The sequence below is a fragment of the Phycodurus eques genome, chromosome 12 (genome assembly GCF_024500275.1).
Source record: "Phycodurus eques isolate BA_2022a chromosome 12, UOR_Pequ_1.1, whole genome shotgun sequence".
Classification (NCBI taxonomy): domain Eukaryota; kingdom Metazoa; phylum Chordata; class Actinopteri; order Syngnathiformes; family Syngnathidae; genus Phycodurus; species Phycodurus eques.
Window position 1 is genome coordinate 18,325,760 of NC_084536.1, and position 13,264 is coordinate 18,339,023.

General features: G+C 39.2%; 1 protein-coding gene across 5 annotated transcripts in view; it reads right to left on the reverse strand.

Moving 5' to 3' along the window:
* Positions 1 to 13,264, reverse strand: part of LOC133410327 (receptor tyrosine-protein kinase erbB-4-like) — a 238,167-nt gene that overhangs the window by 60,843 nt on the left and 164,060 nt on the right. For 4 of the 5 annotated variants that reach the window (XM_061691350.1, XM_061691353.1, XM_061691351.1 and 1 more), the window contains 6 exons: positions 11,788 to 11,901; positions 11,489 to 11,615; positions 11,207 to 11,280; positions 6,774 to 6,864; positions 5,802 to 6,001; positions 1,884 to 2,016 (listed from right to left, as the gene is read on the reverse strand). In XM_061691350.1, coding sequence (XP_061547334.1) covers positions 1,884 to 2,016; positions 5,802 to 6,001; positions 6,774 to 6,864; positions 11,207 to 11,280; positions 11,489 to 11,615; positions 11,788 to 11,901 — 739 coding nt within the window. The remainder of the gene's footprint in view (positions 1 to 1,883; positions 2,017 to 5,801; positions 6,002 to 6,773; positions 6,865 to 11,206; positions 11,281 to 11,488; positions 11,616 to 11,787; positions 11,902 to 13,264) is intronic. The other variant, XM_061691352.1, reaches the window with a different exon arrangement.

The following is a 13,264-nucleotide window of genomic DNA, read 5'->3' on the forward strand; positions in this document are numbered from 1 at the left end:
GCTGAGTACGTCATCACAGCATGTGACGAAAACGGACCAATCACGAGAGATGATCTCCGCGGCGTTCGACGCGCAGCAACTATTTTTGTCGGGTGCGCGGAGAGCTATGCAGGGGTGCTGCGTGGGGCAATTCGTCGGTCACGTGATGCAACGCAGGCGTTGTCGGCCGCGGGAGTATAAAGAGGCCTTTAGTCTCTGATAAAGAGCAACGTAAGGATATAGATGAATGCAATACGCTACAGGCTGTGTACATGAACAGACAACAGTATTGGGACACCAAGCCATGATGCCTGCAGAAAGCGAGAATAGAAGAAAATATCTAGTTGGGCATCCCCAAAACTGTTGGGAGTAGACAATTGTCTAAAATATCTTGCTAAAATGACAAATTAAGATTCAGGGTATGGTATCTTGCACAAACACGTGTGTCCCAAGACTGTATAGTCATAATATACTAATAATATAAGCAAGCACGTGGGGAGGTTGAAGGGTGAGGGATTGCTTGTGGTGCTGACGACCTTTTGGACAGGTAGGCACGGCGTGGCCCCGTGCGCAAGCAGTGACTGTGACACGCAGTGACACGCCTAGCCCCCCCGCCCTCACTACACCCTCGGTCCTCCTGCTGCTCCTCCTCTTCCTCCTCCTCGTTCTGCTCCTCATAAGTACAACCGCCAGCAAGTTATCACTTTAACTTGATCCTTCTAACAGTGAGTTATTCAGTTGAATTATTCTGGAATTTATTCGTAGAACTCACCAGGGGGACCAGCTTTGTTGGGTGTGAGGTGGAGAACATCAAGCTAAATGTTCAAAGTCAAGAGACCCCTAATGACACTCTTCAGGTCTGCGCTTCAAAGTGACTTACCTTTACACTTTAAATTGTTCTTCTGAACCACCAGAGTTATTAACTATTAATTACTATCCTGAGTGGCCTAACAACATTGCTGGACTTAAAAGCTATGACAAAGAGTAGTGGTGTGGTGAATTTCAATGAAACTTTACTCATGACTGACATGTTATGACACAAATCGGTTTCATGCAAAAATATTTAAAGTCCAAACAGTTTTGGTAATTGCCTACAGTCATTTTCATTATCTTTGTATAGGCATAGTTTTTAATGTAGCTCTTGTATTAAATTCCACAATTACCGTGTGTATTGTTACCTTTCAGCATGGGTTCAAAAGCTGCAAATCATTTGAGATTTTAAAGTACTTCAGTGGATTCTATGTCAAAGCAATAATTTTACTACATTTTGTTAGCCAACACATTACGGCCGGGGTAGCTGAGCTCAAATTTCACAGTGTCAATAATTAAGGAAAATAATCTAACTGCATTTTTCCTCCTGCTTATCAAAGTTTATTCAGTTTTTGCAAAAACAATATTTACATGATTTGGTATGAATTACATTTTTAGATCAGGTTCCCACATGCGCATTTGCCTCACACTGTTATTATGCCTCAGTGTTTTTGCAAAAACACTGCGACATGTAACTTTATCAGTTATTTATTGTCTGTTTTTGTTTCATATGGAGGAAAAAGCAAGTGCCTCGGCAATTCTTTATTGAGTTGTTTACTTTTGAAGCATACATCAGCAGCTGCGAGGAGCCTTCCTTTGCCTGGTTGTACACCATGACATTATTTTGCTTAAGCAGTTAACCACATTTGTATTTCTATATTATATTTATATTCTCACATTTGGGCTCATAACATGTAGCATAAGAAGCTGATGCCTATGGATGATCTACTCTCATGTGCCCTTGTAATTCCATACATTACAATTACAAATTTCATTTAATCATCACGCGATAGTATGGCAAAAGCAATTAATTGTTCAGCCCTAATGTCAAAAACTTTGTACAGCATGTACGTGCATTGTCATGCCTCACTTACCCTTCATACAGGTTGCAGTTTTCCACACAAATTTGTCCCCTACTGTAGTCCCTGCAGGAGAGACATTGGTCTGGGCCAGGTCCCCAACATCCAGAATCAGAACATAACGGGTCACAGACCATATGCTCCTTGGCTGCTCAAGACAGAAAAACAATACATAACTTTGAACACACTGTAATAAATACAAATGTGCATTTCTAGCACAATTGCAGAGTGGATACACATTGATGAAACCACCGGTATAGAAAGTGGGTGGATTCTGAAAAGAGAGATACCCTGTCAGGATTATCACATGATGTTGATATGTGAAAGTGCACAGTATATTTCATACCGCGGATTTTACTGAAAATGTCAGCAGTAATTGCACTGCTTGCACTGGCAAAAAAGCCTCACAGATCAAATTATTTTTACTTCCTACGAATATTAAATGATACACAAAATATTATTGTTCTATATTAATTTAAAGACACTTGTCCCTCGGTTTAATATTATTACATCTAATCCAAGACAAAACATCTTGACCTCAAATTATGTCCATTTTTATGTATGTGTGAGTGTGGGAGTGGGAGTGGAAAAGTAATGCTGTACTGTGTTGTTCATAAGAATAGTGCTATGCTGCTTCTTTACTAAAACTGCTGCGTAAACAATAACAGAGGGCTAGAGGGACCGGGAATTTTTCTTCAGATGCTGCACAGTCCGTTTGTTTGAATAGAAAAAACAGAAGAGAACCTTCCATCTTTTGTTCCTGACAGCTTTAAAGGTCAGAGGACAAAGATTAAAAATACTTTCTTGATAACTCTAGAACCCCTTTACAAACCACATCTGCCACTTTGAAGTGATTATATAGCAGATATACAGCAGTTACATCGATAAATATGATGCAGAATGCGCCTTCTGCTTTTTGCATCCGGCGCCTTCCGGTCTTCGTCTCTTTCCGGCCCTGTGACGTAACACGAGCCAAACAGCCTGTTCATTCGGCGCTGTGTGCTATTGTTCCATGGTGTTGTTCCCGTCCTTGTATATTTGTTGTTGTATGATTTAACAATGTTACAATGGTTTATTGTGTGGCATTTGGTTGTAAAAATGGTTCAGGCAGTGGCAAGAGTTTTTTGGGATACAGAGGTAGAGGCTGAAACCTTCTGCGGTGCCAACTATTTTTCCTACGGCCATCGGGACCTCAACCACCAGCATGAGAACTAAATCTCGCAGCCGCGGCAAAGCGGCGCAGACGAGGTGAGGATTTCCGTTTATATACCTACGACTCTATTAGGGTTACTACGCACTGAGGAGTAGGGAAAAAAAGACCCATGCAGTACTTTTCAGTACTGTCGTCTGTACTTTTGCCTATAAGACAAGCCAACAGACAAATGGCAAAGACTTTCAGAGCGAGGGGCACAAAATATATAGGAATACTGCATACTATGTAAAAGCTGGTTCCGTGTTACAGAAACATATATGAATATATAATACGTATAGTCGTGCTCAAAAATATTGGCACCCATGGGGTGCCATTATTTCAAGCCGTGACTGTATAAGAAGACATGCTTTTGACATACCGTCACATCGAGCCAGTGGCCACACTCTTTTTCTGTTGTACAGCTGCTACTTGGCTGCTCATTGTCGTCACTGTTCCGACCTGATCGGCTCAAACATGTACGGTTTGACGATGCCAAGTTCAGTTGGGTGCTCCTGTACGTCGAAATCCTCCTCATATTCCAACACGTTGCTCGCCATTGCGTATAAAGTGTAGCACGCTGTGTTTGTCAATTGCAACGTGACTTCTCGTAGCCCTTGTGGTAGATAGAGTAACCACACCCCGGTGTCTTGAGCTTCGGGTATGTTCGGGGAGGGCTCAATATGCGTCATAAAAACTTAATTTTTAGCTAAACTATGGCTGAAAATTTGCTCGATGTTACGTGCATGTATTACATAACATAAACAATGCAAATATTAATTTTAACAGACCCCATAACGTCTTTGTCATCTGACCTTTAAGTAAGTTGCTAAACAGTATTTCAATCTGGAACACAGCCTTCCCGAAAATAAGGCATTTTATATTGGTTTCCATTAAATTATATTGGCATCTGCTTCTAAGAATACACATCTGCCAAACGGATTAAAGTAGCAAGTGCACACTAAAAATGCATTGTTGAATGCTTGGAAAAGCATGAAAAGCTCCTATAAAATCTCCTTTGAGCGCACCTGGGATGAGATTCGTTAGTGAAAGAAAATGCGCCACCAACCGTCTCAGTAAAAAAAATTGGATGCATGACTGTTTCACATTGAGGGAATTCTACTTCTTGCTCTTCATTTTTCACATTGTGGTAAAGATTAAAATTTATTATTATTATTTTTCTTACACATTTTGTCTCTGTTTTGTCTTATTTTGTTATCTCTGAAGCAACACGGTGGCGGACCACAGAAACACTGCATGTGACCTTCATCTCTTATTTGCTGTTTTCCAAATCATTTGTTTTAGACTCCAGTCAATGGCGTGACACTGGTATAGAAGATAGATGGATGGATGGATGGAGCGATAGATGGATGAGGGACTGACAGATTCACTTTTTGCCATTTCTAGTGAAGCTGAAAAATAAATTGGCTAAATATAACTAACTGGACTGCAGGACTTTCTTTCAGAATCCTACCTTGCATACAAAGGGATGAAGATAAATGCGTAAAAATGAAATAAATGAGGATGAAAGCTGCATCTCTGTCTTCTAAGATACACAAACTCCCTTTGTTGGGCCTGTTTACAATGAAATTCTCCAAGGAGAGGTTAGATGTATCTTTTAACATGCACTTAGGGGATCAAAACATTTCACAACTTTTTTTTGACACGGCTGGTAAACAGAAGCTGATGGGTCTCAAGTTGACAGGGTACTTTCTGTGTAACTTGGCTGGCAGCAGAACACTCCAGAGGTGACGAAAGAAAGGGAAATAAAAAGAATAACAGAAAAAAAGACTATTACAACATTATGTAATTTTTGATTTTTGGGAATTACAAAGGCAGGAGTGGGGGGCACATCCGCCTCACATTTCTGAGCTCCTGGCTTCAAATCTGGGCTTGCGCCTTTCTGTGTGGAGTTTATGAAGGTTTTCTCCAGGCACTGCGGTGTCCTCCCGTATGCCAAAACATGCATGTTAGGTTGGGTTAATATATGACAACATTTTCCTTACTGTAGGTGTGAATGTGAGTGAATGTGTGAATGATTGTCTATATGTGCCCTGTGATTGGCTGGCGACCTGTCCATGCTGTATCCCACCTCTCGCTCAAAGTCAACTCGGGCTCCAGCACACCCACGACTTTGGTGAGGATGAGCAGAATAGAAGATGGATGAATGGAAGGATAGGAAATACAATGGAAACCTCAAGTCGTGGAGGGGACAAAAATTAAACCACACTTGAAAATAGATACTGACATAATTAGGCTCAATGTACTATAAACTTGTTGACAGAGAATTAAGAATGTAGAATGGAGGTCAAACAAAAAAATCAAACATCCTCTTACCACTGAAATGCAACAACACCTTGATAAGATTAAAGGGTTAAATAAAGCTCATGGTTGTTTGTTTTTGCAATTTAATTATTGTAATGAGTGTGGTTAATACGATGTCAACTTTAAACTTTTTACTGTATCCCACAACAACTAAGACTTTTGTCTATTATTGGTTTCATGACATAAAGTCAGGTCATGAACTCGAACTGTTAACTTTAAAAATGATAATGAATCCTTTGGCAGCAATTGAGAAAAGTTGATTCACTAAGACAGTTGGAGAAAGAAATTCAAACAGAATATTCTATTGAATACGTTCTGCCGACATGGGAAACAAATTCTGTCACAGACCAGTTGATAGCAAAGTAGCATGTTTGACATTCATTCACATTTGTTTTCCCATGGATTCGTTATGAACTTACAGCACGCCTGTGGGTTTCTGTTGTTGCGGGTCAAAACTTTCTGGTTGGCAGCACGGAACAGTCGGGTCCAGTTGACTGTGTTGTAGTAACATAGCTGGCTGTTCTCTGCAATGTGCACATTCCCCGCACTGATCTCGCGGAGTGATTGAAGTTGAAGTGATAAAATGCCATGCTGCTTTAACACCAGCAGGGAGATTCCACTGAGAGGGAATAGTTGGACGATGGAAGAAATGACACAAAGAAGAAGCGATTGAAGAGGAATCACAAAGAAAGGGAATGGAATGAAAACGACTTTGATGTTTGTCTTTACTCAAGATCACACTGCTATTTTTTTGTTTGGATTTTGTCTAAATAAGAATTTTCACATTCTGGCAAATGCATTAACAACACTGGCCCAATCGAATGAGGTCCATCAAAAATTATGCAAAAACCAAAAAACCACACTTTTGACTTACAATGTATTGATTTAACACACCATCTAGCAATTCTGGAAAACAGCACTTTACCATAGAACATTTATGTTTGAACAGCCACCCCCCCCCACAAAAAGTAAGAAAAAATAAATAAAAATACTGTAAACCCCTTGCATGTGGAGAAGGAGAACCATATTTGTCAATGCTCATGCCCAGACACTCACAGGCAAACTTGTACGCCTCGCCTTTTGAAGTCACATGCATGTACACAGACACTGCAATACACACCGCATGTTCTATATGTTTTATGCTTGCAATTAGTGTTTGTGTTCAAAAACATTTACACTGTTTATGTGTAATGTTTATGCAATGTTATTTATTTATTTTTTTTATGTTCATGTGTGTTTTAAAATGTTTTAAAGGGGGGACAAAAAAATTGAAAATTGCAGATTTTCATATATGGTGATTGGGTGTGGAATGTAACCCCTGCAGTAAACCTAATTTGCAAAATATTTCACAGAGCTATGTTGGTATCAAATTAGAACCGAAGCATGTGTACCTGTATAGAGATCTTCCCCCGATTGTTACCAAGTTGCTGAAAACACTCAAGTCTGTTATGTTGTCAGGCCAAGACTGGATGTTCAGAAAGCCTAAATTGGGACACACAAACAGACACACAGGTTATAATGAGTCACAGCCACTGACAGAACAGAAGATAATGTGTGTGTGTGTTGGCATCCCTCTAGGAGTAGCAGCATTCCAGGATATGGTAAGCACACTGCTCTAGGCAAGACTTGGGTGCCAGCTGTGTGTGTCTCATCAAGTCTCATATATCAAAATTTTTGCATTTCCTTTAAGCAATCTGCATCTCATTCATTGAACCATTTAAAAAGACGAAGAGCTGACAGGGTGGATATGACTCGTTTAGGATTTTCAATAATGGATTCAAAAAATATGAAATATTCAGTAGAGACCAGTAGGAGGTACAATCCTCTAGCCAATATCAAAAGACAAACAAAATAAGTGGATTGGTGGAGTAAGAAAGTAATATCAGGTGGAATAATGTATGGGAGGTGTAATGAATCTAAATGCAATGAAGAAAACGTGTTTATTGGAGATTAAAACAGAAATATGGTTATGTTGCCTTAATGAGAAACACTTGGATTATAGAGGACACATGGTGGAGACAGCAAGAAAATCATTGTGGGTGTGATGGGCAGTGTGATCCTTTTGCTAATCAATGAACAACCAGACCACATTATACTAAACCTCATTTCTCCTGCAGGTTGCACATGATGTTTACTCAGGCAGGGAGGGAGGTTGTTGAGACGTAAAAAGAGATGAGGTAAATAGGGAGACTTTTTGTAGACAAGAGAGCAATAACCTTCAACAGCCTCTTTATCAGTTTGTGGACATTGTTTTGTTCATACCAATACCTGCTGAGTTGCAGCATCAGAGGGGCGTCTGAGGCACATTAAGTGTGTTTGATGAAGAAATGTAAAAAGACAAAAGTCAGGTAAATGTGAGAATGCACACAATGGGGTTGAGGCTAAGTGAATGCAAGCTGACTATTATACACATTTTTGAAAGTCCTATTACAGCTCCCTTTCATGTGAAACAAAACCATTATCTACCATTATCTTGGTTTTTGAGAAAAGACATATTAGAACATAAATGTCTTGTGATAAGATTACGTAACATCATCAGAAGTTATTATGGTAGTGGTTTGACTGAGTTAAATATTAAAACTTTAAGGAGATATGTCAAAATGTCTGTGAAATGCTTCGGTAAAAATACTCAAGGTTCAAAAATGACTGCAGGCTTTTCATTCTCTATTTTCAGTGATCGTGAAATCAGCCGGCTTTGGCGGGATGGTCTTGTCTCATGCCAATCTTCCACTGTTCACGCCCCATCGATGTGGGTGTACCAATGCCGATAATGGCTTTGTGTTACCGTGACAACCAGAAGCTTTTCCTGAATTTTACTGCTCGAGTACTTACCGGTTATCAGAAGCTAACACTGATAAGCCCGTTAAGCTAGTTGGCACTTCATAGATCAAGAAGTGACATATGGAGGTTGAAGTTCATTCAGAAATATATTTATATTTTCAATAGACCTTCATTGCCATTTAGGAAATATTAAATCACAATTATGGACTCCTATCTCTGAACACGATAAGCCAAACCAAGGGTGCCATCGAGGCAAACGCTGCCCGTCGAGGGATTTATTCCGGCCAGTGTAGCAGGATTACTGTGATGAGAGTAATTCCACTTGTTCCGATGGGTCTTGGGTTATTTGATGACTTAATGGCACGGCACTCAGATGGTGGCTATAAATAATGCGGGTGTGTGACAAATGCCGCCAGTTCATGAGTGCCACGACCGAGGTGAGTTCGGAGATTATTACTCAATGCACTCAATACTAGATAGCTAATTAGCCTCAATGCTACTGTCAACTGTTGTCCTTCATAGTGCCCATTTAATAGCCAAATATGTACTGACCAGTACATATCCTGTTCCTATTCAGGAAGCAAGCAATGTCAAAAGCAAATCAAGTCTCCTGCTCGTCATTAAAAAAAGAAAAAAAAAAGAAAAACACAATGCAGAATCAAGGGGGTTTAAACTATTAGCAGCTCCAGTGTATTTAATGGCAATGACAACGGTAGGATGACTTTGAAAGTGGTAGAATCATATTTTCATTAAATGCCATAAAATGTATTCATGTATTTTTTTATGCATGTTTAAGGTATAAAGTTTATACATTTACAGGGCAGGCGATCACTTTCACATACATTTAAAATGCTTTTCACTTAAGTTTCTATGGTTCAGGAAACAATTATTATGCAAGAGGGGGAAAAAACCTGTTGAATATATTCCTAAATCTAATTTGAAAGTGCAATATTATATTTGTTCAGTTCCAAATACCTCTTTGTACAAACAGTGTCATCAGTCATAATGCACACATGTAGATGATAAACTGAAGCCAATTGTATATTTGTCTAAAAAAAAACTGAAGCAGTTCTTATTGTTTTGGAAAAGCATACAGCATTAAATATTTGATAATACATTCGATTTCCCCAATGCCTTGCATTATAACAATGAGAAAACCACCAAATTTTATTTATATTAATTATATGATGATTTTACTGGAACGGCCCACTTGACATCAAATTACGCTGCTAGTGGCCCCTGAACTACAATGTGTTTGACACCCCTGACTGAGACACTGATAAGTTGAAAAAGGCCTCTTGTTAAGAGGTCATTACTTAGTACGGCATTACATTTAGACACTTTATGTGTCTTCAACACTGCAATGGGCCTTTGCATTCGGTCATTGCCATTTTGGTAGTCGTAGGAATGATGGAGAGATGTTATAAGGATATGGTGCTGTCTTACCGCCTCATTTTTTCCCCAGTAAATGTGAACAGATCATGTACCTCAACACATTCTGCAGAGAGCACATCCATGTATAAAGCAAATTACATTGTGTAGCCACTTAGGAAGAGAGGGTCATTGCTCACAAGCAATGGTTAAGAGGGTTCAAGTTGCGGTAATTACAGTGCAAGCCAGAATACCCAAGGATAAGACACATCATTTTGATTTGACTGCCCACTCAACAATAAATATTTTGAAGAGACAATCAAAAGGACAAAAAAAAAAAAAGGAGAGGAAAGTAATGGGAAAAGCTGAGACAAGTGTGCCATGTGTAGGATGAGCTCATTTAAAACAAGGAGAAAAAGCACTTGCGACCTCAGGGTCACAGGAGCAGGTTGGCTGCCTCCGTCAAATGTCTTGTAGTCGTGACAGCTCAGGGAGATGACAAGATGAGCAGACACAGACTCCCTTACTAAATCCTGTTTGGTTTCGCCACCCAATAATAACAAGAAAACATTTATTTTTTTCCATTTTGAATTAGAATTCATGATAATAAACATTGTTAGCCTAATCAATAGATTACTCTTGGCATCTCAACAGGCCTGATTTAATGTCAGCCGCAGACATTTATCCATCGAGAAAAATGCCTTGACTATGTGTCACTTTCTAAATGGATACGTTTATCACAGATAATATTGCATTTTTCATCTACTATCAGAAAGGACAGCTAAGAGGAAAAAGAGAGGCAGGAGTTGCTGAAGGATTAATGATGAACACCACGTTCTCTTCATGGTGCATGAAGGGAAAACTGGGGATGTGAAACTCAAGGCTGGGGATCCCCCCCAAGGGAAAAGCAGCAGAGACAGAGGAAATTGAAAGACTCATCTGATATTCAACTTATGTTGCTATGTCTGTCCTCAGTGTGGACCGTCTCCAGTGGGAGGATAGGAACTAGACTCAACTAAACAGACTTTATATGTGTCACGAAAAGGATGTGCGCATTTTTATTTTTGTAGGCCAAATATTGCCTCTGTTAAGGAAGTAAAGTTGTTGTCATTGTTTGCAAATAAGCAGGATGAGCCCAAAAACTACACTTTGTGTAGGAGAGCCACAAGAGGCAAGTTAAAATCTGATTGTCATTATATCACTGCAGGATAGTGCATTTTGCTTTCTCTTAATGTCAAAACTCAGGCATAGGTATCTATAAATATGTACTACTCTTGTTTACATTCCACTGAAAGCTAGTGTAGTAATAGTGTAAAAAGAATACAATAGAATATCCTGCCATTGCCATTCTTCCAAAGCAAAAAATTAACAACTCAGACAGATTTGTTGTTTTAGCTGTCATATAGTAGTAAAGTGTTTGAGTACTACTTGACTATTTATCAAAGTACAGATATTTGTCAATTTTTCAGTTTTTTTTTTTATAAAACAGTCCATTTCAAAATTCATGGACAACAATAATACTTACATTTTTAGCATTAAAATATAATTTCAGTTAAAGAGCTTCTACATAGTTGTATATCAACCATTAAAGAAACATCCAATTATTATAATGACCAATGCTATGTTAATTAACGGCAGTGTGTAGATGGTACAATATATGAACAAAACTTACCTGTAATTTCCCTAACAGTACGGAACACATGAAGTTTTTCTGGATCCAAACCTTCAATGTTATGATAGACATCCCTGTGAATGATAATGTGACAATATAACACAACAACATGAACTAATTTATGATTATTTATGGAATCACTATCGACTGAAATTAATGGAAGGGTATTGTGAGCAAATGTAAGCAATACTGTGTCAATTGATACATTGGAATTTTTTATATTATCAATCATGGGTATGTGTTAATATATTAACTTGGAAAGAAGCTATAAATATGTCTCACCCTTTAATTCCAGTGATGAGAAAAACCAAATTGCCATTTATTTTGGTGCAATTTACAAACTTGTCGATGTTGCTGGAGTCTACTGTTTGAGCAGTTTGTAGACTGGCAGTTCCAATGCCATCACATGCTGCAACACGCAACGTAAGACAGCAAAAACCAGCAATTTAGCAAAGCAGAGAAATGTCATGCCAAGGAAGGGTTATTATAACACATTTTCTTTCTTCAACAAAATGTCACACAAACCATTTTAAAAAGTGTCCTGCTTCCTATATTACAAGATATTTTTTCAAAAACTTCACCTTTTGGGCAGATGTCAGTACAAGGAATGCACATCTTGATGCGGTTCTCCTCCACCTCCATCTTGTTACTAGGACACGCTCTCACACAGGAGCTCTGGTCCACCACAAAGTTATCTGAAAAACATTTCATTGTAAATGTCAACTACAGATTGTGGCTCTTTATTATACACGGCATGGTACTTTGGTACTTCGTGAAGGCTTCAAAAAGGGCAAAGTGTCACTTTCTTCTTTCTGACTCCCAATGATAGGAAGTACCAGAGTTCAGAATACATGTACATGAATTGTACAGTAATTGTACTGTTGTATTTTAGAAAGGAACACAGCCATAAATATTCCTTAACTGCAACTTACATACAGATATATACTGTCTGTACTTTTACTTTGACCAAAGACTAAAGAGGCTCTCAGAGGAGGTACAGCGGGGGTGGGCAAACTACGGCCCGCGGGCCACATCCGGCCCATTGATCATTTCAATCCGACCTGCCAAAGATTGGTACAGAATTGCCCAAATCATATAAAAAATCATAACTCCATTCATTTGACCTTGTACTGTAATGCCGAGTGGTTCCACCAGGTTGTGCTGTAATGCCCAGTGGTTCCACCAGGTTGCCCTGTAATGCCCAGTGGTTCCAATGTGCAGTTGGTACATTGATACATTGATTTGACTTTGACTGTTCTGTTTTCACTCTGCTACTGCTCTGAACCCTTCTTCAACCACGAGTGGGCCAAAGAAAAGAAAAGTCAACAGAGAGTGCTGAGTGTTTAATATAGAATGAACTACTAAATAGGTTTTCACTGAAGTCTGGTCAAAGGCTAATTTGTTCAGAAACCATTGCGGTTTTAGAGGAATATAACATCAGCCGTCACTTTTCTACCAAGAATGCTGATTATGCTAACAGCCAATCGACGCAGGAACTGATGGCCACGGCTCAGCGGTTAAAATCAAGCTGCAGGCTCAGCAAAACACCTTTATTTCACAAACTGCCATCTAAGATTCAGTCACATAAGACCCTGAAACAGCCCCACGGGAGCTGCAGATGGAACTGATTGATCTCCAGTGTGATACTGTCTTAAAAAAGAAGTTCAACTCTCAAACTGGATGAGTTTTATGCTTCATTAACCGCAGACAAATTTCCAAGAATCCAGATGGTGGCACAGAGGATGCTGGTGGAGTTTGGCTCTACATATGTGTGTGAACAGACTTTCAGTGTGATGAACACCAACAAAACTTCCTACAGATCCCACCTGAGTGATGAACACCTCAGATGTGTTCTGAGAATTGCCACAACAAAACTAACACCAGACTTTGATGCACTGGCAAAAAAAGGTGATCAACAAACAACACTGTTCCCATTAAAAGTAAATCTAAGTCTTAACACTACAATCCCTTAATATATATATATATATGTGTAAGCATCGGGTCCTGGCTTGGCCAGCCTGTGAAATTTTAAGTCAATGTGGCCCCTGAGCAAAAGGT